Source organism: Boleophthalmus pectinirostris, unplaced genomic scaffold (assembly GCF_026225935.1).
Source record: "Boleophthalmus pectinirostris isolate CB_2022bp ecotype Guang Dong unplaced genomic scaffold, ASM2622593v1 HiC_scaffold_10, whole genome shotgun sequence".
Classification (NCBI taxonomy): Eukaryota; Metazoa; Chordata; class Actinopteri; order Gobiiformes; family Gobiidae; genus Boleophthalmus; species Boleophthalmus pectinirostris.
In genome coordinates this window covers 17,895,202-17,920,460 of record NW_026570971.1, presented here as the reverse complement: position 1 = coordinate 17,920,460, position 25,259 = coordinate 17,895,202, and the positions used below count along the sequence as shown (strand labels likewise).

At 40.6% G+C, this 25,259-nt stretch overlaps 1 protein-coding gene across 1 annotated transcript; it reads left to right on the top strand.

The window, feature by feature from the left end:
* The first annotated feature begins 1,446 nt into the window (after positions 1 to 1,446).
* Positions 1,447 to 22,625, top strand: runx3 (RUNX family transcription factor 3). Its single transcript, XM_020919286.2, has 6 exons — positions 1,447 to 2,241; positions 2,871 to 3,027; positions 4,028 to 4,132; positions 12,450 to 12,593; positions 16,718 to 16,795; positions 20,051 to 22,625. The coding sequence occupies exons 1-6, from the start codon at positions 1,984 to 1,986 to the stop codon at positions 20,530 to 20,532; spliced, it is 1,224 nt and encodes a 407-aa protein (XP_020774945.2). The 5' UTR covers positions 1,447 to 1,983; the 3' UTR covers positions 20,533 to 22,625.
* The last annotated feature ends 2,634 nt before the right edge of the window (positions 22,626 to 25,259 follow it).

The window sequence follows — 25,259 nt, the reverse complement described above, 5'->3', positions numbered from 1 at the left end:
TTAAAAATATGTTGCTTTTGTTTCCTAATAATAGTAAATGACATAACTGCAGAACAAGACACAGACAATTGCGCACAGTCTGACTCACGTGTATTAATGGGGCCTGCGGTTTGGTTCTAAAAGTTGTTGCGCAATAACGCTCCAATAATCGGACCCTAAAATCTGCCATCGTGTCTTCTTTCGTTTTTAGAGTCTTAATCTGTTTAAATAAGAACAATAGCTTGGATCTTTGACCGCTGCATTTCAATTAGGTTAGGTCTGTGCCCACATCTGCGCGGCAATACAAACAATTCTTAAGAAGTCTTTTGTAGGCTATACTTAAATGACGTTCGCTGAATTTATTTATTTTTTCCGAAAAAAATTAATCTATATATATGTGGGGTCATTTTAAAATATGGAATATTTTAAACCATCAAGAGCAAATATAAAGTGTGGTTCACGTGCACACACGTTAAATTTGGCGCTCTGTAGCTGATAATGACAAGTTTGTGGAGTAGTATGGCGTCAAATTATGATGATTCAAAATTTTTCTTTCTTCACACAGTATTTTACACTATCTCTAACGACTATTTCAACTTTAATTTGCGCTAAAAGCACTAATTGTGTGTATGGGATTTATTAATTAGCCTTAATCCATGTACGTTCATATGTTTATATGAATGTACGTAGATTAAGACTAAGTGGAATTTTTAGTCAACTAAAAGAGGGGCAAAAGTGATATGTGCAGTTATGAAATGTCTGAATCAGTGCGAGCTGATTGAAAAGACAAACGCGCCAACTAGTGTCAGAAAGCAGCGCAGCGCACAGAGAGCGGAGCCGGGCTGCGGGTGTGCCGCTCCTGATGGCAGCCCTCCTCCAGAACCTCTGGCGCGAGTGCACTGTTTGATGTGGAAGGAGGCGTTTGGCTTGTTTTCTTTAATTCAGTCATTATTTGCAATTAAAGTGATACACATCTGCTCCAAAGTAATCATTTGATTATATGAGAAGTAAAAGATCACCTTAGGAGAAACAGTGAAGCTTTCAGATTTAATTAGTTGGTAATAAACAGGCCACATCACAACACCCCGGATTTCTGCGCCAATCGTCTGCACACATTATAAACAGTTATAAAAATGTGCCATGCAGCTCAATTTAATACTCATATACGTGAATTTAATGCATAATTTTGATCGGTTTAATTTGAAAATGTAGCCTTAATTTAAACATATAATAGGCTACAGCGTCTCAGGATAGCCTCATTAATGTAGGCTCCATGCAAATGGTTCTATTATTTTTTTATGGTATTTAATAAAATAAAGTTTTAGATCAACAAGCAGGTCGACAGCCTCGGGTTCAAGGAGGAGAGCGGGTAATGTGATTGGTCTAGTGGAAGCCCAGCCCAGCAGAATCATTGGTGGAAATCATCTCTGCACTCCCAACCACCAAACACTAAAATGACTCGGGTAAAATAATACCGCGGCACTCTGCTCGTACAGCTCGCAGCCTTCTCTCCGTCCACGCGTAGGATAACTTCAACAAGCGCGGTTCGGAGCGGCGCAATAGCACAAGCTGAACAAACACAACAACTTTTGCGCGCGGACACGCAACTTCGCCTGGACAATTCATGCGAGATAGAAAGATAACACATATTTGTTTAAGTTGGCCAAAAAGCGAAAAGATAGGCTACCCGGAGCGTTACATTTTTTCACATTGCTGGATTATTCCGAGTCTGACTACTTCTCAAAATACAGCCAGTGACTGTCGCATACATCGATTTCATTTTGTTGAACTTGCAGCAACTTTGATGCGCTCCAGACAGTTTATGTCTGACTGTGTCCTGTGCGCACGGAGAGCACACTTGTAGTTGAGGCAGTGAGAGTCGCTTTTCTTTTATCACTAGTGTGGACTCCTGAGACTACCGGTCCCTGGAGACACAACAAGCATTTAAGAGTGCCGAACTTGTGACAGAAGCCCAGTCAGGTGGCGCTGACCCCAGCTGTTGTGATGCATATTCCCGTAGAGCCGCCCACCACCAGACGGTTCACGCCGCCCTCCACGTCCTTTCCCTGCAGTAAGATTGGAGACGGAAACGGGACCATGGCCACCCCGGGGTCGCTGAGGTCTAGACCGGACACCAGGAACGTGGTGGACGTCCTAGCTGACCACGCCGGAGAACTCGTCCGAACTGACAGCCCCAACTTCCTCTGCTCCGTACTACCATCTCACTGGAGGTGCAACAAAACTCTTCCAGTGGCGTTCAAGGTAAGAGACTTTTGACAAACAAAAACGTTATTGATAAACCATCAAGTTCATAAGACAATATAAAAAATACGAGTAATGACAGCCTAATGAATGAGCGCAACTTTTTGAGAAGACAAACTTGGAACTGGATTTTTACAGCTGCATCTAAATAATAATTAATAATTCACAAAATAGGCTGTGTAAGGGGAAAAAATGACAACAAAAAATTTTGGATTATAGCTAAGTGATGTGGGCCTATAGTGGCCCAAGTGTGTGTGCAGCTGACAATTTTGAAAATTATATTTGTGTAATATTAACGTGGATAGGCTTCAACAGAAGGCATATTATAGTTGCCGCTAGAATGCATATTATGTTTGCCTAACTTATATATATATATATATATATATATATATATATATATATATATATATATATATATATATATATATATATATATATATATATATATATAATATAAAATGCAATTATTACAGATGTCAGTATTCTTGTGCATGGTGAATATTCAAGCTTTTTGCTCAATAATGGTACCATTTTCAACTCCTGGAAACAGGATGCGATTGTTTCTCACACTATATGCACATTTGCTTTGGTGACCTAGAATAACCGGGCCGCTATCTGTCCGCGCGCAGGTTGTGGCTCTCGGTGACGTGCCCGATGGGACGCTGGTCACCGTGATGGCCGGGAACGACGAAAACTACTCTGCTGAGCTGAGGAATGCCTCCGCCGTGATGAAGAACCAAGTGGCCCGCTTCAATGACTTGCGTTTTGTGGGGAGGAGCGGCCGGGGTGAGCGCAATCTTTATTAATAATATCTTAGAAATTATTATCGTGAGATTTCATTTGCATTTAGGTGTATAGTGTAATTACTGGGTTACATTTGAATTTAAGGGATTAACAGCAGCTTTTACACAGTTTAACAAAATTACACTGTGCCTAAATTCCAGTGTGAAACAAAGAAGACCTATTTCATAATTTACTTCTCTGAAAAAAACAAACAAACCAACAAACAAAATAATCTAAATCTAACCTAATCGTTAGCCTAAATGAGAAATATTCGCGGTGCTAATGTGAACTCGTTTATGTGTGGAGCTCATTTGCCCACAAACTGCCAACTGACGTTCACGGGTATCACGCACAACATCTGGCCTGCGTCATGCTGAACACTTTCGATGTGACTGGTAATTTTCTTAATCCGAAGGAGAGAAATAAGTATCCACGTGGAAAGGTCTGAGGAACAACTCACAATCTACGCCCAGAGGCTTTTTATCAAAACCCACCAGCGATTGGACGGATTTCAGTTTTCTGTTGAGAGAGGCCTTCAGCTGTGTCATCTACCTATAGAATAAACGTAATAAATCATGATGGGTATTTATAAGAAATATTGTCTATAACCTAACCATGTGTTAGTCAAGTGATCACGGCAAGTGCATAGGTGGCCTACAATTTTCTTCATCAAAGTGTGGGCGTGAGTCGCATGACATGAAATGAAAAATAAAAAGAAACTGCGTGAACCCTACACTATCAAAGAATTTTTCATCCCTCCAATTAAGTGTGCTGATTCCTTTCTTCATGAGCTCCACGCGCAAACGAGCCCTACTAGAAGACATGAATAATAAGCCTAGGCCTAATCTTATCGACATCAAGAAGCCTTTTCAAACCGTAAACATGACCAAATATGTAATATGTACGTCTCAACAACTGAGGAACAACAGAGAAAGAACGTATGTTTTCAAATAGGTTAACATAATAAAATGCTGTTTAAATGACGGACATTTGATGTGCGCAGGAAAGAGCTTTACCCTGACCATCACTGTGTTCACTGGACCGCCTCAAGTGGCCACGTACCACCGCGCCATTAAAGTAACCGTGGATGGACCTCGTGAGCCGCGCAGTGAGTAGAGATACGCATAATATTTTTTTTTTTTTTTTTTTTAAATTATTATTATTTGTATTATTAAGGCATTTTATGAAGTAAAATATAAACTAGAATAGCACTAGGATAACTATACAATCGTGTGTATCCTAAATGACTGAAAATGGTTTCTTAATTATCTTCTTACATTAATTAAGTGGGATACTATGAGGAGTGGTTTCCATGAGATTTGGTTTTTGAGGTTGCAATCAGAATTAGGGATTGGTTAAATTTTGCAGTGGTTATGGTAAGCCTCAGGGCAGTGTCTGCAGAGCTCACAGCGGGTGTGTGTGACTGTGTGCATGGTAAAGGATAGGGCCAGTCAGAGGAAACTGTAAAGCATATTAGGGCAGACCGCTAAGAGCTGCTGAGTGAGCTTCCAAGCCGCAGGTGTCTGGGCCTCCTCACCCCTCAGCACCTCCAGTGCCTTCTGCGGGGCTTCAGAGACTGCTACCTGGTTGACCACATAAGTGGCTCCTTGATTTAACACAGGCAGAATAAGGATAGTGCTACTGGGCAGCCAGGTGTTGTGCATAAATTGTGGGAAGAGTCAATCAGTTGCAGCTATAGCTGTATACATGTGGTTTGGTCTCTGAAAAAGTAGGTTGCTCAAATGAGTCAGTTGTTCAAGGGTGGTGTTGTATGTCCACAGTTTTGTGAGCTCAGGGTGAGAAATACAAGCTTTAGGCTGTAGATATCATAACGATCTTGTTAGGAGATTCAAGATACAGGTCTAAGGTGTCAGCAGCTGGAAATTTGTGGTTTAGACTCATGCTGTTGGTGATTTTCAGGGCAGAGTAGATTCAGCCTAGTCAAAACAGATGACAGTCGAGAGTGGCTCTAGTGGCAGTGGCTGACGGTTACAGCAGACTGAAACAAGACTGTTTCAGAATTATGGAGGAACAGCAAAAGCACTCATCACAATACAGAGTATTATTGTGTAGTTAAGTTTAGTCTGCAGCCCTGCTTGGGTCTCTGTTTAAAAGGATGTCTCCTCTCTGTCAACATGTAACAACTTCAGTTGGACGTCACACTGGTCGTTCTACTTTTACACTGAAGCTGCCTTTCTATAAAGTGACACTGTTTAATATAGACCATGTAAAATTTAGAAGTGCATTCAGCTCGGGAGCTGTGAAGTGATTTACCAACATACTTGACACTGCGGTCGATTAAACAGTCAGTGGTGTCTTTTTTATTTTTTATTACTTGGCTAATTTTTGTATAAGAATTATACAGATTTATATAGAATGAAAATACATGCAAGTAAGTAAACTGGAGTTTTAGAAGTGAATGGCCAATTTAATCACGTGGCCAATTTAATAATGGTCAATTTAATAATGTGTAGTACTTCTCTGTACTTATAGTAGTTTTTATGTCCATTATAATAATATAAGTTAACTGAGGCACAAGCTATGTCTATACAAATGTCTTTAGTCACCAAAAATCCTAATATTTAATTTAACATAATTAGCATATTCCAAAGATTAACAAAACTAAATAAATGAATACGTAGATTATATATAACAACACTTGCTGTATTGTTTTGGGTCAGCAGCAGTTTTTATGCATCTTAGAGACATAAGTCACTTTTAATATTTTTCTTTTTATAGTCACTGTGCACTCACCCGTGTGCATGTTGGCAAACACTCACTAAATTTACTGGCTGTTTTGTGTAGGACGAGCATTTGCATGGCTGCTAGTCGTGCAGTGGCGAGAACTAGCACTGAAGGGGAGGAGATTTATTAATGTTTACTGATTCAGTCAGCAGAACCTGATGGACAGGACTTCCACAGATCCCGCCTGCAGCAGTATACCAAAGCACACATAGCTTTGCAAAATGCATCTGACTGAAAGGCAGAAACTCATATGAATATGTATGGGTGCACATATTTAAACTTGATCTTAATTCAAGTGGATGTAAACACAGACAGCTCTCTGTTCCTTTTGTAGGTTCAATGCTGATTAGATTTTTGTACAATACATCACACAAGCCCTCCTACAACTACTGGTCATACAGTACAGTAAGCATTAAAAAACTACATATTTAGAGAAAATCTATCTTTCTGTTTAAGATAGAAGCCATGTGACTCAAGCACTACTGAAATGAGACTAGTGCTGTAGTGTTTTGTTGCTTCTATTTATTCGTCCAGGTGTGTTCATGAGGCTCAGGAGGAGAATGGCCAGTGCAGGGAGTCTCTGTGGCAGAGGTACAGTGGGAGATGGCGGCGGGTTGATTCTATTTGCATTTGACACACAGACTGTACAAAGTATGCAAATAGACAAACAATGACATTTGCTGTTTTATTTTCCTTGTGATATTGCCGTCTCTCAAAACAAAAAGAGCATGATGTTGCTGCATACAGATTTGCGTGTGCTCATGCACCTGCCAGGTGCATCCATCTTTTTAAGTTGCTCCATGAGCCACGCCCATGATCTACAAATCACATGAAAGGCTTACCCTCAGCGTGAATGGCTCTCTCAAAGGTAACTTTGATGTCTGAAAAAGGAGCTGGGTGTCTTTGAAAGAAAGTCCTACAGGTGTAGAAGTGCCAGGGGTGGGGAAAACCATGTCTTATGCTGGGTGCTTTCCTGTCTGCATGTCTCACTATAAACAAGATACACAGTATTCCAGGCTTACAAATGCAATACTAGTGGCTAGTCCCAACAAACCAACTCATGACCATGTAATTTATCATTTGGTTGCAAGATATAGCTTGCCTCAAAACCATCCACAGACAGATTGTGCCTGATAAAGGGTGATTTTTATGATTTTATAACTGACATAACAGTAACTTTTGCAGACTGTGGCACTGCTTGTGCCTGGGGTCACTTCAGACACGTCATACTGGGCCCCAGTGATTAGATTTAAAGCAAATATTGGTCAACTGATAAATGCCCAGGAATGCACCAGTAATGCGGAATAGGTTTGGAGTGTTTTCAGAAAATGTTGTGCCACAACAAAGCTTGACTTTAAGCTAAAACTACCCTGCAGAAAAATTAAGCAAATCATGTTAGATCTGGAGGAAAGCATCATAAAGACTGTATTATGCCAGATATGCAGTCTGTCTGTCTGTCAGCAGCATTCAGTCTATTTTCTTTTGTTGGTAATCCTCATTATGCTTTTGAACCTTTCTTCAGAGAGTAAAGTGCTGATTATTCACATCACTGGTACAAATTTAGCCCCTGTGTTGTATACACGCTGGTGCTTGCCGTATCGAGGTGTATCCAAAGTGTTCAATCCCACAGAACTGTGAAATTACACCATGTCTACACATGGGGTTTGCAGACAAGAAATTCAGTAAGAAAAAAAGAAAAGAAAAAAGCTACGTTGAATTACTGAAGTGCTGTGTTGCAACATGTTCCTCTCCTCTTTCTGTCCGTCTTTTTACTGGCCACTACTCTCCAAACTTACAGGCCAAGTGTGGTTCCTGTTTACCTGCCTGAGAGGGGGAGAAAAATGCCCACTCTGTATGTCGCTCATATTTACACTGACCCATACAGGATTCAGCCATTACAACCTTTCAGCTGTAATTGAATAAAAGTTCTGAAATCTATTTAGAAATGTTCCCTGAGCGGAAGACTATTTCCTTTAGGACAATAAACACATTTCTATGTTGAGGTGCTGGCTCTGAGGATAGTGTGGGAGGCTGTTAGTAGAAAGAAGGCACCTGCTGGTTACTGGAAATGATGAACTGTTCCACCCTGTGGTTTGGGACATTTATTTATTCAGTCATAAATGGTCAGAAACAGCAAGAAAATAATAGGTGCAGAGGAAAGTTATAATCCTCAGTGTTAAACAGAAATGAGCTCTTTTAAAATGTTCCAAGAACACCCTGAAGAGGACCTTAGCATTGACAGTATGTTAGTAGCCCAAAACTCAGTGAAACATTCACATATTTTATAAAAAGCATATGAAATTTCTATTGTCATGCAAGGGTGTGTTATGGAACAACCACTTGTTTGTTGGACATTACAGCGACTGAGCACACAGTGAGGTGTGAAGCAACGTTGTTTGACAGATTTCTTGTTTCTATGTGACAGCAGCAGTGTTTCCTTTCCCACAAACCTATATGGCACTTGCTTTATGATTAGTACTTCACAACAAATAGTGGATCATTTCCACAGAAAAAAAGCACCTATACAAAACTCATTGTCATATACATCACAATGTACAGTTTTCAAGTCTCCAGTGTATGGCTTTAAGTTAGATGCCATAAAATACTATGTGTTACTCTGTGTTACACAAAACCAAAGCAAGAACTGAGAGATCTACTTAACTGCATGGAGCCATGGTGATTTAAAACAGTGCACAGTTACCCACAATACACCTCCAGTTCAAAAGAGAAGACAGTTACATGCACATAAAAGCAAATGAAGAGAAGGACAAAGACAGACGATTGCTATCAATCTGCTGCGGGCCTCCTGTTGTTAAAGAATATGGGTGCTTTGGGCCTTATTTGGCACCCCTTTAAAAAACGACATGCCTGAACCTGCCTTCTATAGAAGAAGTACCCTTGTGTGACTGCTGCTGTGTCAAATACACATCTCATGCTCCTCTTTATGTCCTTATCAGAAAAGGAAGGCTGCTCAAACTGTTGCATGTAGCAATTTCCGCTGTGACCGGTTTGTTTTTAGGCCTTCTAGGGGGACTTTCACACTGCCTCATGTCCCCAGAGAGACCAGTGCATCTGCCTGTGAAGCTCCTGGCACTGACAGTCTTTCAACAGACAAGCCACAACAGAACGTCATATTTGTAGACCTCGCCCAAAAACAACAAAGTATGCCTCCTAAACAGCTTCATTATAATTTTCAGTCCCACAATAAACAAAAGATAAAAGTTATAAGTAATATAATTCTAAGTGTAAAGTAGTGCAAGGTTAGTTTGCGGTAGCATAGAGTCATTTAGACCCAGACATGGCAGCCACAATCTTCAGCCAAGGGTAAAAGCCACATCCTTGTGGGTCAGCCTCAAAAGAAGAACTCTGAATGGCTCCTGTTTTGTATCCTGTCACACCGTGATTGATACTGCATTGTGATACACCCAAATCTAACAAAATATGTGTGCATTAGTGTCTTTTAAATCTAAAAGAAAACTTAAGGAAAGAGTGTTATACACAGAGTTGGGAGACAGAGAGCTTGAGGTCTGCTCAAGAGCAGGAAGTGGAAGACAGGTGTAGATTTAGCTCAACAGATGTTGAAACGTCCGCCTTGTCGGTTGAGAGCAAAGGAAGTTTTCTTGTTGCAAGTCAGCCCTTCAGTAGAATGTGTTCAACTGTCAACTGCATTATAGTTTTAGAAAAAAAGTTATCAGAAAATAAGATTTTTGAGGCATGTTGCTTTAAAGTCACGATAGGCATTTTTCTTTTCAACTCTAAACCACACAACACTCTACAGTCCTGACATAGTTTTCAATGCAATGCATGTACTTCAAATCAATTCAGGTTTGTTATCAGAGACCTATCAAGTCCATTTATACATTGAATACAAATATTTACACTTCAAATATATTCTGTGCAGACTTGGGTTAGGGCCAAAGCACGTATTGCCCTTTGCCGTCCAGATAGAGTTTCAGTTTGCTCCTGAAAAAGCGCCCAGCCCTTTACTAAAAAGAGCTTGTGTTTAATGTGTCTCCCTTCGGACGTGAACATATGTTTCTTTCTTTCATAGACACTGAAGCAGGCAGGGTGAGAGAAACTAAGCCAAAACCAGGAAAGAGACAGGCTATGCTCATTCAGCTGTCAATGTTTAAGGCCTGGCTGTCACCTCACTGTACAAACAAAGACTCTGGCTGGAGCTGATATGGGCTTTGTGGAGGCCTAGAGGGGAGGCTACTCACGACCTTGGCAGCTTTACAATTTCACACTTTCACAATCACTTACAATTATACCAATCATTATGAAGCCAACAAGAGAAAACATTGTTATAAAATAGTAGTAGAATAAAATGGTAATGTAATGTATCTATATTTTTCCCCAAACAAGAGCATCAGAGAGCATTGTTAATTCAAGACATTTTAAGCATTTTATGTATTTTTCGTAGAGTGCCCTAATGCTTTGAAATGATGTGACCACTGCACTAGGAAGGGGCTTGTAAATCACCAGCCGTTAGCATCCATTTTGGCTCTACACATGAGCGCTAGTGTTTAGGACTCATGTGCACATTGGCCCCATCTCCCAACTCTATCTTGTGGTTATGATATCATAGAGAGAAAAACAGGGCATTCTCTCCTAAGTGCACCCTCACCCATTAAAAATTCATCTGACCACAGAAACCCCTCTGAAATGAGGGCTAGTGTTGAGTGCCAGCACCCTTCTGGCCCCCCATCCTTACAGTACAAGTCAAATGCTGGTGGTCAAACCTGAAACACTGTGGCGGGTGTGGGGTCAAATGGCCAAAAACAATATTAACACAAGGTTTAACATTACAGGATAAGCCGATTAATCAGAATAATTATGTCTAGTCAGCTATTAAAATAATTGTATTTTGATCACGCTTATTGTTATCTGGACTATATGACATTTAAAACACATGCAAGACCTTTTACTAGTATAATGACAACAGCATTATTAAATCAAAATGTCAAAAAGGAATGAACGGCTCTAGCCTTGATTTGGTTAAAAACATATTTTAAAATTACATTTCAGTGTACAATAGAAATAAAAGCAAAAGAGCCGCTTAGAAGTAAAATATTAGTGTGAACAGCAACAACAGATTTTGGGTAATGAGCCTCATTCTTATGAAGCCTCTACTTGCCCCAAAACCTCAGAACAGAAAACCAGACTTGAGCTGGACCTAGGATCAAAACTAGACTCAAGTGTGTGTTTGTGGCCAGCTCAATGATCACTTTCATTCAGGTTAATTGTAGACCACCAATGGCCACAGGAAAACTGTCCAATTATCATTTTTTACTGTGTAGTGGGATGTATCATTTCCTTGACCTCAGATGTTTGAGGTGGTGTAAATCTCTTAATAACTACACATGGGTACATGAAGGGGCTATATTTGGATGGTTGCTTCCCCTAGCCGCCTCTGCTTTAGACTGGGGCATACAGTAGATACACTGTGGGTAATGGAGCCTGTACCAAAGGTGCACAGAGTCCATTTGAGGAACAGTTTTAGCCTTCATTCCATCTTGTTTAAAAGGAAGGGCAAAAAACATTTAACTATAATACTCCATTGTGCTGCAGAGTGATACCTGAGAGAGAGTTATATTATCATCAGTTCCATGAAAGTATAATTTTTCTCAGCCTGATAAGTTATGATAGAGCACCTCTCCTTTCGAGTTAAGTAAGATATTTTAAGTATAGGGCATCATTTTGCACTTTTTTGACACTCACGACCACTATGTGGTGGGCGGTTAGTAGCTGGATGTTTCTATACAGTTCAGAAAGAGGATGTAAGGGAGGTGGTGGGCACAAACAAATGGACAGAGCGGTAAACGAGAGGAAACTTTACCCATGGGTCAGCCTCGGAGGGAAGATATATTGCCCATGGGTCAGTAAGGAGAAAGGACGGGCAAAATCCATATTGGTCCGTCTGGCTTGCCCCCTTTATATAGTGATAAAATATTCAAATACAGCCATTACTTCACATTAGGCTACTCTACAGAGATGCCAGGGAGAAAACCACAGAATGTATACATGCTGGATTGCACACAGTTTTGGTGCATTGATAGTTACATTAAAATCTCTTCTTCCCATTAGAGGCATAGCCCTCATCCGGACTTGTCTGACATTTAAGGTGTGTTTGAGTGCATGCATGTGTATGTGTGCATGTGTAATAATGACTACATACGTATCCTCCATGAATGGGACAATGCATAGAAATCACTAATTACATAGGCTTGACCATGATGCGGTTGTCTTTGGTTAATTATGCCGTACTTGCCACTAGTATAATTTATATGCATTTAGACATGAAGCCGACAGATTTTGTACTTCATTCAAAGTTATTGCTGTAACACAGCAACAGGTGCAGCTCAAATAACAGTTAGTGTCTGGCTAATGTATTTCAAGGTCTCATAACATTCTAATAATATTTTGTGTTTGGAGGCTGGGACTGAAAGTCAACCTCTTACTTATGTCATTTTGCGTGGGTGTGTTGGTGTCTATGAGGGTGTGTAAATTGTCATAGCCAGGAAAGAAATAATTATCTTGCTTAATTTACTATAAGTTTACGTTTAAAAATAAAAGATTGTTATTAATACTATTTTTGTATTTTTAGAAAATAAAAGCATCATTTTGCATTGCTTGTGGTGTCATCTTATTTACCTATAATGCATTTTCTGTCTTTTCAGGACACCGAGTGAAAATTGATGACCCTCAGAAGATGCAATTCTCTGACAGACTGTCCGAGATTGAGCGCTACCAGCGGACTATGAGGATAGGCTCTGTGAACAATAATCGCTCCATTCATCAAAGTCATCTCAGCACTCCACAAGGTGAGAGTCAATTCCACTAAACATCACTACCAATGAGCACAATTCACCCACAACAATACTAAATGCAGTTTTGTTTTGTTTTTTCAAATCAAATTACTTTGTTAAGAGTCTGTCTGGTGCCCACAAAAGTGCAGCAGGTCGGCAGTATGGCCAGGTGCAAATAGGCAGTGCCAAACCAGGTTGGCCTATGTTCCAAAGCTGTCTTGAACGCTGCACTACTATGGCATCAGGAATGTAGCAGCCACCTGTTACCTTGGAAGTCACGTCACTGTCAGAGCGATCAAATGTGCGGGGGTGAGACTCAGGGCTGTGTATGGGAGCTGTGGACAGCTGTGTGGGTGAGGGCTGGAGTGAGTGTTCTCTCTCTGTCATATGTCAGAGCCTCTTTAACAGGATGCCATGTCTGGAAGCATGCAGACTAAACACACAGTGCCCTCCTTTCCCGCCCACTCCCTGGTTCTCATGCGAGCTAATGAATCTCATCACCTTTGTATCAGCATGTCGCTGTGTACAGAAGGGCTTGTTTGGGACTCTGGCTGAATGTGGGTGGCACTCTATAGCTGCTACACACCAGTGTTTGGCCTTGTGTTTGAGCTGAGTCATTATTTTGACCATATCTAACAGCTGACTGCACAGAACACTGGGTTTTATTCTGCTCCTCCATGTCCTTTCTGATTGTTGATTTTTAAAATACTACTGGTCTGCACTAGTGTCTTAAAACAAAAGAGAAAAGGATGACCATATACATTTGCCAGAAATTGTTTGTGTGTCTTGACTTTCAGTGTCAGAGGGAACACAAAGGGCTGGAGCAGTGCACAGATTGGGTCCAGACTCCAGACAAAGATGAAGCGCAGTGTTTTTGCACTCCTCACGTCTGCCGCACATAGGATTAGGACAGGAATTAGAATGTCATAGACTTGACAAGCTTCAAAGTCTGCAATGGAGCAATAAGCACACACACGCACACATCCAGAGTATACAGAATTAACAGACAAAACACATTAAGATTGGTGGGTACTTTTGAAGCCTTGAGTCTTCATGTTACAACAGCCAGTAAGAGGCTTTCTGTCTATAAAGAAATAAAAGAGAAGAGAAGAGAGAAGGTAGGGTTGTAAAAACCACAAACCATTATCATTATGACAGCTTTCTAAAGGGCAAGTGAAATAATTAAATAACTCAGACAAGTGTATACATCTTTTTATGTACCTGAGCTTGGACTGAACGATGGTTAGGAATGACACATAACAACATTACAGCATTAGAGAGGAAGCTCAAACAAAAATAGACTTGTTGTAATAAATCCTACACAGAGACACAGAAGGTGTTTACATATCAACAGAACACAAGTCTGCTTTTGGCAGCTCTTCTAGACAGTGTTGTATTTAGAAGACACTTTAATCCTGGCCAGGGTGGCCCCTATTTGTTTGAGGATTGCCCAGCAATAGTTGTATTGTAATTGTAACTAAATACTGTATATGAATGTACTGAAGTTACATACAGTATGCATAGAATGCAATATGGTATTTTCCTTTGATGACAACTAAATAAGAAATTACTATGTCATGTCCCGTAAGACCTTGCTTCATTTTGTGGTCTTAGGAAAAATATGAAATACTGTCTGGTTTTTGTTGTCAACAGAACGCATCTCCAGACAGCCTTGCAACACTGGCCTGGTTATAAATGTGCACACACACAGACTGCAGCAGACTGTTTTGTGCTAGTGTTGCAAGGTCTCTGCTTGTGCCCCAGACAGACAGGGTAATTAAGAGCTCATTAAAGTGCATGCAGTGACAGGATCCCTGCACTCTGGCAGACGCTGTATTCAGTCCTTGTTATTGTTCCTCTGTGGCCACAGGTAAGCCTGCTAGACATGTGAAATGATTCTGGGAGAGGGTGGAGGGAGAGTGTACACAGCTCAGAATGTGTGATTCTAGTGCAGCCAAGCAAATCTGACACTCATACAATCAAGTATTAAACTGTTAGTCTGGTTCCTCAAATCTCTTGTGTGCTACTGTGGGTGGTAGTTTCTCTGCATCACTGAAGAATAGTATACTCTCAGAATTTGTCTCAGCATTTGATAATTTAAAATATAGATGATCTATTTCATTACTTTCACACTTAAGCTGTACAATTTGTATCAGTTTCAATTTTTAGGATTGCTTTTTATTAAGATTTCTGTTTTGTTTTGGTCACGTACGTGATTGAATTTGTTTCATTTTGGCCTGTGAATAGTACTGAAAACGTCTGTTTGATGAAGGATCGGCCCTGAGTAGTTGAGCCCCTCCTGCCTCATCCACAGTGACCACACTGTTTACTCCATATAAACAAGCACACGGCCCCCCAGGTTTGAGGTGGCATACTACTACTGCTGCAGCTGAGAAGTTCACACAAATTCACACATCCAGGATGACATGATCAGCCAATTAGGCGCATAAGCAGCTCAGGAAATGACCACCGTCAGGTAGTTGCACTGTGTGCTTTGGGTGTAGTGGGTCATGCTAGTTTGCTTCCATGCAAGCTTCTGCCAAACTCAAGAAGGAGGCCAATATAGGCTGTACCTCTGCACTTCACTATTTACAAAATATGTCATTTAGTACTATTAAACTTATTTGTTTTGGTGGTTAAAAGTTTCATTTGAGGTTACAAGTGTGTGATCAAGAGATGAAAATTTTAAACTGAAAACATTGCCGTTTTAGTTCAAAAAAATCTTTAGATGTCAGCTCAAGAAAAAAAAGTTAGTGCAAGCTGTTTTTTTTAACTTGACTTAACTGTTTGTATAAGTTATAATTTCACATCAGACTCAGACGAGTTTTACATTTCAGCAATTACAGAAACTACATGTGCACCATGAACACTCGCTTTTGAGTCTGGGGAAAGGGTGGGAGGACAAACTCTCCACGAGAACATACGATTTTTCAGCCCATATGTTTGTTTTTGCTCCCGTTATAAGTGAGGGCTCAAAAGACATATCAAATGTCCCACATAGCAGAGCCAAGGCCATGTACCTCCTTCTCCAACACACTCTCTTTCTCCTCTTTTCCTCATTGCTCTTTCTGTTGCTCTGCTTCTCTCTCTCTCTCACATTCTCTCCTCATTGCGACGCCTAGGGCCTAAGAGAAACAGGAAGCCCGCACAAGGGCCAGCATTCACTATGTCTCAATGACACGCTTCATTACAGCAGGCGCATTACATGTCTCAGAGGCGCAGCCGGATCCAAAGTCACGAGGACAGACGCCATTTTGGCTCAACCATCTTTCATCTAAATACACTTCAAAGCAGGACATTTGTTTAATTGTGTAAGAATCTCAACTGGCTCCATAAACAGCTGCTTATTAGTGACACTGTGCGTTTATCCATTCCACCCACTTTCCTTTGCTCCGCCCTGGAAGGCTGGCCATCTTATTAACCCAAGTAATCTATTCCTCGTATCAATGCTGTCTGCTAGCCAATTAAAATGTTTGTAAGTGTTTATTTTCTTGAGTAAATCATACCAGCTACTTGCAACAATGTCTTATGTAAGGTAATTTATGTGTCAACATTTGGCATTGTGAAATTTTCTTTAGTAGTAATAGAGCAATATGTAATAGAGCTCATTTTTCTTTCATACATAGCTTAACAAGCAAAGTATGCAACAAGTTCCCTGTTAAAAGTGTCAGACTGAGAGCAAACAGCTTGTGTCAGAGACAGACATGCTGTGGTGTTGTGGCCGTTCAGTGTGAAGAGGCTCCCACGCGTTGGGCCAGTGGTGTCTTTGACCCTGTTTGGCTTCGTGACACATTGGGACAGCCAAGCTTCACAGGTGCCTGCTTACCCTATAAGTCTCGTACCAAAGATCCAAAATATCTGCCATGTAGCCACCGAGCATGTTTTTCCAAGGCTGGTCTCATACAAGTGTGAAAAACCCTCCTCATCTCTCCTCAGCTCAGTCAGCAAAGGTTAGCCAGTACTATAGAAAGAAAAAATCCCAGTCTGCCAGATGTCCATGCCATTTTGACATATCTGTAATGAGTTTTTATGTTTTGGCTGCACAAACCGTAAATATAGAATTGAGGCATTATTGCACACATTCTATAATAAAATATATTAGACTTTGCTGAACGATAGTATCCTGTTCTGTGTTACAGCTGCTCTTTGGCCAGAGCAAATGGACACTCCAGCTCTTAAGACGTGTAAGGTAGAAGAGGACTTGAGACCCTGGGCAGGTGAGACACAGTGTATTTTATTCCTTGTCATGTATTTTTATAGCACTGCAAGTATATATTCAAAGTAAAAGTTCAATAAATGAATATAAAACTAAGATGTTAAAGTTAAACAGTCTAAAGCTTAAATATTTTGTTTTAAATATGTATGTGCTATTTCTAGTATTTCTAGTTTTAATTTAGAGTTTCTGGAGACCATATCTAGACTACATGGTCTAGCTGCTCCTCTTACACAAGTATCTACATATTACCTCATATTACCAATGTACTTTAATTTCATTACAAAAAAGGTGTCTACATATTAACTATTTCAATAAATGCCAAAGTAATGAGGAACAAAGATGCTGGAAAGGCATCCTTAACGCAGGGTGTGTCGAATTATTGGGCCAGTCTTGGAGTCAATTCTCCTTTGGCACAAAGCACTTCACTGCATCCAGAACATTCTTGGACAGCCACCACCCTGCCTTCTTCCTTCTCTTTAACTGTACTACACTATATCACATTCCTTCATTTCTTAGTGATTTGGAATTAATTTTGCTTTATAGGCTATATAGTATAATATACATATTAAAATCACATTTAAAGAGTGCACATAAAACACTTTCAACATGCTTTACATTTAACATTTAGCATTGTAGTCCATATTGCATGTCACAATGAGGGCATGCAAAAGGCAGGCTCATGATAAACTACCAACATGGATGAGGCCTTGAAGCAGTTGGCCACAGTGCCACAGGAGAGGTGATTATCATTTGCATGTGACATGATGCTCCGGCTTGAAGCCCTAGCTCCTAAATAAACACCTGCACATCATTTGTGTTCATTTGCCCTCCGCACCTCTGCTGTATGCAGCTGCAGTGCCTTTTCAAGTCATTGCTAAACTGTGCAATGCTAGCACTGTTTGTGCTCACGTTTTAATCACACATGTGTCAGTTATAAATGGATTTATACAATAAAGATTGTGCTTAGGGTTTCTCTCTCTTTTCAATCCTTCCACTTATTTGCCTGAGACACCATTCACTGGGCGCTGTCCGTCACAGTTTGCATCAACCCTGAGTAAACATTTCACAGGTGAGAGGCAGGATTTGCATTTCACCATTGCTCTTCACCACAAGCCAACAAACACAATACACATACATAACCTGCACTCTATTACACACACAGACATGACCGCCTCAAACTCAGCCTTATGTTAACAACCAAAATCAGTTTCTCCCATAAACAAATCAGGCAAACCTCCAGTCATACATGGGTTACACGCTTGACTGTGGAGTAGTGGACTTGTTGACTCCACCCTTTGTGTTACAGACTGTATTAAATGCACAGAGATACACACAAGTACACTATGTTCTCATAAAATCATGATTCCCAACTTAACTTCGCACGTAACACATAACACTTACATCCCAAAGGTTATGCCAGCCTCCAGCTCTCTGGATATCACCAATTTCTTGTCTTGGCAATTTATTCTATGCATTTCGGATGCGGCTAACAGAAATCATGTGTTGTTAGAGCCATAGTAGTTTTAGGTCTTTACTACAGGGAAGACCCTCTGTGCCAAAAGCACAGTGCATAACTGTTACCACAGCATCAATGGTGGGGCTTGTGAAGGGGTGGGGTTGCACTGAAGTATGTGATGATTAGGAGGAAGAAAATGCACCCTGCATAACTTTGCTTTTTAACTTTATGGAGTTGTTTAGCCCAAACCTCCAGAGGGAGCTACTGCACTGTTGACAGTTTTAGGTGGCAGCTGGCACAGAGCCAAGACTTTGATATAGCACAAGCCCATTAAAGTGTTGTGATAAGTGTCTAGTTCAGTTTCCTCTGACAGAAAACAGAAGCCAGGCCAGTTTAGCCAACATGTTTCCAACAACTCCAACTGGATCATGATCATGAGCAGGGTGGGCAAGCTGTAGCCCCATAATGCCTCCTGCCCTTCTGAACTTAAACCAAAGATCTATATTTAGCAAATGCAGACAGCAATCAGAGAAAATGCTAGATGTTTGGGTAGATAGATAGAAAATATAGATCTGACTTAGCTGCTCTGAAATCATACAGGGACTGAATTGAATTTTCCTGAGGTGAAATCAGATATGAAGCCTAGAGCCTGGCGACTCTGGAAAAAGAAACAGCCCCCCACTACCACATAACGCCCACATCTCCAAAGAAGAGGGAATTCTGCTGCAGCAGTCTGTTCTCAAGAGGAAAAAGCAGCAGGGTCATGGAAATTGCAAAAGAACAGACTTTGGTAGCTGAAAATGGACCCAGTCCTCCAGACATAGGGAAAAGACATTTCAACAAGACTGTGGCACGCAAGTTTGGCATGCTCCCCCCTCAGGCTTATGGCGTGCAAGTGCTTGCTATTTCACAAATACAAGCTCCTTTCTCTAGCATCCAAATCCACATTTTACACTTATAGTCATGTGAGCATATTGGACTTGAGAAAGCCACATCCAGATAAACAAAAAATCATGAGCCTTGTCAGTCCTGGTGCAGGTGTGTGCACAGTGAGAACAGGTATGACAAGCACTTCCTTTGTGGCTTGTACAGTGAGTTCACAGGTGTTGGAGTATTTTAAGAAGATGACAGCCAATACTCAGATAAGCTTTCTTTGTAAATGTTGAACAACTAATTTAAATAACCAGACTATCAAGATTCATCACACGTGTTACAATGTAGTGTCTACAATGCAACAAGCAATGAGTGAAATCTAAATTGACTATAGCAGACTAGCAGGAACATTTGCCACAGTTTGTTAGCTGAATAAAAATGAATAAAAGCATGCAATATATGGTGCTCTGTCCTCTTGTGACTATCACTGTCTGCCATTGTTGTCATAGTATCATTAACAGTGAGCAACAAGATGTTGGTGTGACACAGTGCACCCTCAGACAACAATGCCTCTGTTCGTGGTTGTGCTCTTTTGTCAGTAGATTTTATGTATTAATATTGTCAACAGCAGAAAGAACAGGACATGGAAGGGAGGGCTGGAAATATGCCTCTAACAGGTTGTTGCCCAGTAACATTGAAGGATGGGTAAAATGCAGGAGACAAATCTCTATGGGCACAAGTGTACTTCAACTACATTTGGGAGTGAATGGATATTAGTTAGGATAATAGTTTCAAAACCTTTTGCCAGCACCACGCATTGCCCCATTTTAGAGCTCTAACATTATTATTACTACTATATATTAATTATACAGTACTTATAATTAAGTGTTTGGTAAATATTTACTAAGTCCATGTTTTTGCCCACAGGTACTACAGATCTCTTTCCACAGAGGACTACCTTCCCATCATTGTCACCGCTGACTGACCCTCGCTTCTCAGATCCACGCATGCATTACCCAGGGGCTTTTCCCTACTCCGCTAACACGTCTAGTACGGGAATCGGTGGCCTCAGCATGCCAGCCTCTTCTCGATACCACACCTACTTACCACCACCATACTCAAATAATCAGACCCAAAACTTCCAGTCTAACTCATACCTGTATTACGGTACTGGCTCTGGCTCCTATCAGTTCTCCATGGTAGCACCTGGAAACACTGGGGGTGAACGGTCTCCCACTCGTCTGCTGTCCTGCTCGGGGGCTGCAGGAGCTGGAGGGGCCAACAGCCTGATGAACCCAGGGCTGACCAGTCAGAGTGAAGGTGTAGAAGCAGATGGCAGCCACAGCAACTCCCCCACAGCCATGAGTGCCTCGGGACGCCTGGACGAGTCTGTCTGGAGGCCATACTGACTGAACGCTTCAGGGTTTCATGTCTATGAGGGTGCTGAGCAAAACTGAACACTGAAGGACTAAAGTATTGCTGCATGGTTGCCTTTTATTTTACCAGCACTTACTTTTTATCTGCATTTTACTTTTTGAACTAATGATTTCTTTGGTACTTCCACGTAAACTATGCACTATGCATTATCATTATCAAAAAAACATAAGACCATATAGTCTAAGTGAAGTAAGGGACAGCCTCAGAAAGCCATAAATGGAAGAACAAATGTTGGATGCACCCATATAAATGATCATTTAAAACATCAAAAGACTTACCTCCCAAACAGGAGACGAGCATGGCATGACTGATGTTTGACTCCAACAACGTTCCACAGCCTGGCCGTACTGCTGTAGCAAAAGGTCCCTTTACGTTTCGATTTCTGTTTGAAACAAAATACCATGTGTGTCAGTTTTGTCAGGATTTTGTTGCTCATAGTCCTTTGTGAAAAATTAATTTATTATTCAGTAAATGAAACATCTGTGTTAGTCAAAACAATACAGAAGAAACTGCTGCATCAGAGACATCTTGGAAGCCATTTAAAATTTGGTTTACTTGGTAAAATATTTTGTTCCTAATCTATTAAATTTTTTGCAGGTTTTTAAACGAATGTACAGATCCAATGTGTGTTCTAAGGTTATGTTTACCTTTTTTGTAATTACTTTCACATTTTGAAAATGTCTTTTCAATATTTATTTGAGCCAGACCTTGTGGAAATGCTCACATACATATAACCAACACATTTAGGGATTTCTGTCATTTTTCTTTCTATATTAAGTTTGTACCACACTTTCTTGAACACAAATTTGGAATTGTGTAATATATTTCAACTAAATTATGAAAAGCAAAAATAATTAATATTTGTCCTTCATTGCAGCTTTGATGCACTATTACCTACTCTCTTTGAATGGGCTATATTACATTATGACGTCTGATCTTTCAAAAACTTTTATAGATGTGCTGTTTATGCCATATGCTCATTGTTTGCACTATTTTATTTGTATGTATATTTGAGTACGGCTATCATTATTAAGCCAAATGTAAGCATTCCTGCCCTTAAATCAGAACAATGCTATGAACATACACATTTAGATTATGTGGATATTTCCCTTGTCCTACGGTTGTTTGCCTTTAGTTAGAAGACAGCTATCCCTGCAGGAAGACATGTAGATGAAGGGATAGACGGAGAAGGTGGGATTACAGTGGTGTCTTCTTACAAACACCAAGGGCAGTTATGTGAAAGAAAAAGCTTGCCAAGTCCCTTTGTTCTCCATAATCATCAGCGAGTTCTTTGAAGCTTTTATGGTCCTAATTCTGTCTTCTCAAGTCTAATTTACTAGCCGCCAGTGCCACAGGCTCATTGCTCTGCCAGAGGTTCATTCTCCTACACATACAGTATATATTGCCCTATATTGTACATGGGCTTGCTGTTATTTTGCCAACACCAGAGTCTTTTTTCACATAAGTTGGATGATTAGTAGCCAATTAATTCTTCACTCCATTTAAGGGACTGGGTTTTGTTCATAGCATCCCAAATTCTTATGAGAGCCCAAAGATTTATTTTCTACTATTTATAATTAAGCTGCAGATTAAATGCAAATTGAAGGAGACTGCCTGTATTATTCTTCTGCCTATTGTAAAATTTCATTCCTGTTGCTTTTTTACTGCAAACTATGCTTTATTTATTATGGGTAAAAATCATGCAGCTAATGAAACCATACTAATATTGTGTGGTTATTCCAAAGAAACCAAAGAGCTTTACAACTGCCTGTTTAAATGAGTATAAAGAAACTGCAACTGATGTTTCAATACAAGAAGCCAAAATGTACAAACCTGTTGAATGGTGCATATTAAGTTTTAAAAAATGGCAAAAACGACTTTTCTAACAAAACAAATATTTCATCTCATTCTAATTGTCTTCATACTCAAAGCATGTGCAACAGAAAAGGTTGTTAATTTATGATTTTTATGTATGTATGCCTTGCCATTAAAGCCTCCTGAGTGCTTAAGTAATGTTTGCAGACTATGTAATTTTCAATAATTTGAATAAAGAAAAATCATGCCAGTGCTTTGTCTGTTTCATATAAAGTAAATCACTTATTTATTTCACAGGATAAAAAAAATGCTATGGAGATTGATGGTTAGCTTTGCCTGGAATGTTCTACTGTATAGCATTAAACTTATCTATCTCAGTAAACTAAAGCAGTTGCCATGCAAACAGTCAAGTTAAAGGTCAGGTTTGAAGAGAAGCGTCTTCGTTCACAGCAAGAATGCATGATTTTTAAGATGAATTGAATAGGTTTAATGCCATGCTGAGGAACACTCCAGGGTAAGAAAAACATCTCTGGCAACAAGCAGGTGGCAGCCCCTGCAACAGAGAAGTTTCATAGTGCGCATTTAACTGACAAATACATGAGCTAATCTATTATAAATCTTTGTTCTGTCTCTGATTGTCTTAGTCACTTAGTCGCTACCATCTTAACTTAGCACCAAGTCTAATTATGACTGTAATGATTCCTTTTGGTTATTACCTCTATGAGAGTGCCAGAGCCGAGCCTTAGAACCACCACAGACCTGGCAGCTCACATGTTCAAGTCGTCACTTGTTACAAATAATTCAGTGTGGAATGTCACTGACATTTTTACCAGCTCTGTGGTTGATAATTTATGTAACTTTGATGGCATCTCTTTGGCTTATTTGAAGTCCAGCCACAGGATTAAACACTTCAGGAGCGACTGGGGTGGTCTGATGTTTGTTTAAAGAATGTACATGAGCATGTTTTTTCTTTATCAGTTGTATTATATATTTCATAAAAATACCTAGTAAAAATCTGTGGTTCTTGCACATTTTCAGTCTCTTACTGAAAATCTCAATAGCGCCACAGTGTGCATGTCTGTCCATGTTAGGCCTTCTATGGGGGCAGTGCTGGCGGGACAACAAAGACTTAGGACACACACTAGCAGCTTTGATACACAGTGTATTCAATTAACTCGGCACTCAAAGCATTTTCACGACTACACAAGAAGCCCTCCTCTCACGCACACTCGCCCACAGCCTTCTGTTGTTAAATCGCGTAAAGGCCACTCACCGTAGTGAACGTTAAACTCCTGAACTGATGCTTCTAAGCTCCTCTGCTTTGCATTGGGCCTTGTTGATCACACTGTGCCCAGGAAGCACAAAGGGAAAGATGATAAGCTTTCAATTAGACTGGGCTCAGGGGAATGTTCCAGCTGTCTTCACACACTCTGCGAGGCTCAGCGCTCTCATCCACATGTGCCGCACAGAGGCTCCCATCTGGCTCCGTCCTTGTCATGGCTGTACCCGAACTAGCCAGCTTTTTCATCTTTCTTTTGTTCCCACTCCGCTGTCATTCACAATACTGGTAAGCTGCAGGACGCAGAAACTGTATGCAGTAAGACTGTGTATTGTAATATGATGCATCCAATGTGCAAAAACAAAAATATACTGTATATATAGGAGGAGTGTTTGAAGTGTGGGGAGAAGTGTTGTGTTGGGGTAGTTTCCTGCACAGCAAGCACACTTCCAGTTCAGTTGCTGTTTACATTCATTGAGGATAACTATGAGCTGTATCACCTGAGGTTATAAAACCATGTGGAAGACAGCATCAATACCATTTGTTTAGTATCCATAGAATCAGGTCCTGTACTATTCCAACCTACTCGGGGACTTGCAGAGACAATACTCATTCCTCTAACACAATGGATTATTAATGCTTTCTCATTTCTCATGGTTATAAAACCCTGTCCTGTTTCTTTGGCACCTGCACTCAAAATCATTAGGGCCTCTACAGCCACTGACCCTTCGAACCCGTGAGAAGGAACAGCCTCCGAATGGTTTGGCTTGGGTGCCTGGTACATGGACAGAAGTCTATTTTCTAACCAGACCAGTGGTGGGAACAGAGGCTGTTGTCCAACATCGGGGTTCCCACAAATTGACTGACAAACACAGGGGCCAGGGGCTAAGAAACCGCGAGAGCTGTGATGCAACTGTTCTCACACGAGTGACGGAGCAGTGTGCACTCATTGGCACGGAACAGAAAGAGGAAACGGAGGGTCTCAGTTCAGATGGGTCCCACTGAAGGTGGTTCTCATCTCTGTGAGGTCATTAGAGACCACTCCTTACAATACACCAGGCACAGCCTGGTTCCCACAGTGGAGCACCCTCAATAGGACAACCAGGTCGCAGTGGCAAGTCAATATTACTACCAATGAACACAAACCACCTAGCACTGATGATCTCCATCAATCAACGTTTGAAATCCTGTTCTTTCAGGGTATGACAATCCAGTGGTGACTGATGAGAGTACATCTCATCAGTAGATAGATTCTCATGATATTACTGATGTTTCCTTCATAATCGTTTGAACTAAAAGCACACACAAATCACCGTACTGCCCTATGCCAGCTTATGCAAGACCACTCAAGCGGGGTCTGTGCGGGGTTAGCTGGGGGTGGTCCCTGTAGGGGTTTCCATTTACTTCCTGCTTTAGCAAGGGAACTGACTAAATAATGTGTTCACAGACACACACTTTACAAATATAACTATTTCACCTACTCACTAAAATAAAGATCACTCCAGTGTGTTTTGTTTCACATGGGAACAATTAAATCCTTCCTGTGCACTTAATAAAAAGAGTGTGTTATGTGTTACATGAATATAAACCATGTTCTGAACTAAA

Excerpts from the sequence above, each read along its gene's own strand:
- runx3 (XM_020919286.2), top strand. The coding sequence starts at position 1,984 with ATGCATATTCCCGTAGAGCCGCCCACCACCAGACGGTTCACGCCGCCC. Across the intron at positions 2,242-2,870 it reads CTCTTCCAGTGGCGTTCAAG|GTTGTGGCTCTCGGTGACGT; the intron begins GTAAGAGACTTT and ends GTCCGCGCGCAG. Across the intron at positions 4,133-12,449 it reads TGGACCTCGTGAGCCGCGCA|GACACCGAGTGAAAATTGAT; the intron begins GTGAGTAGAGAT and ends CTGTCTTTTCAG.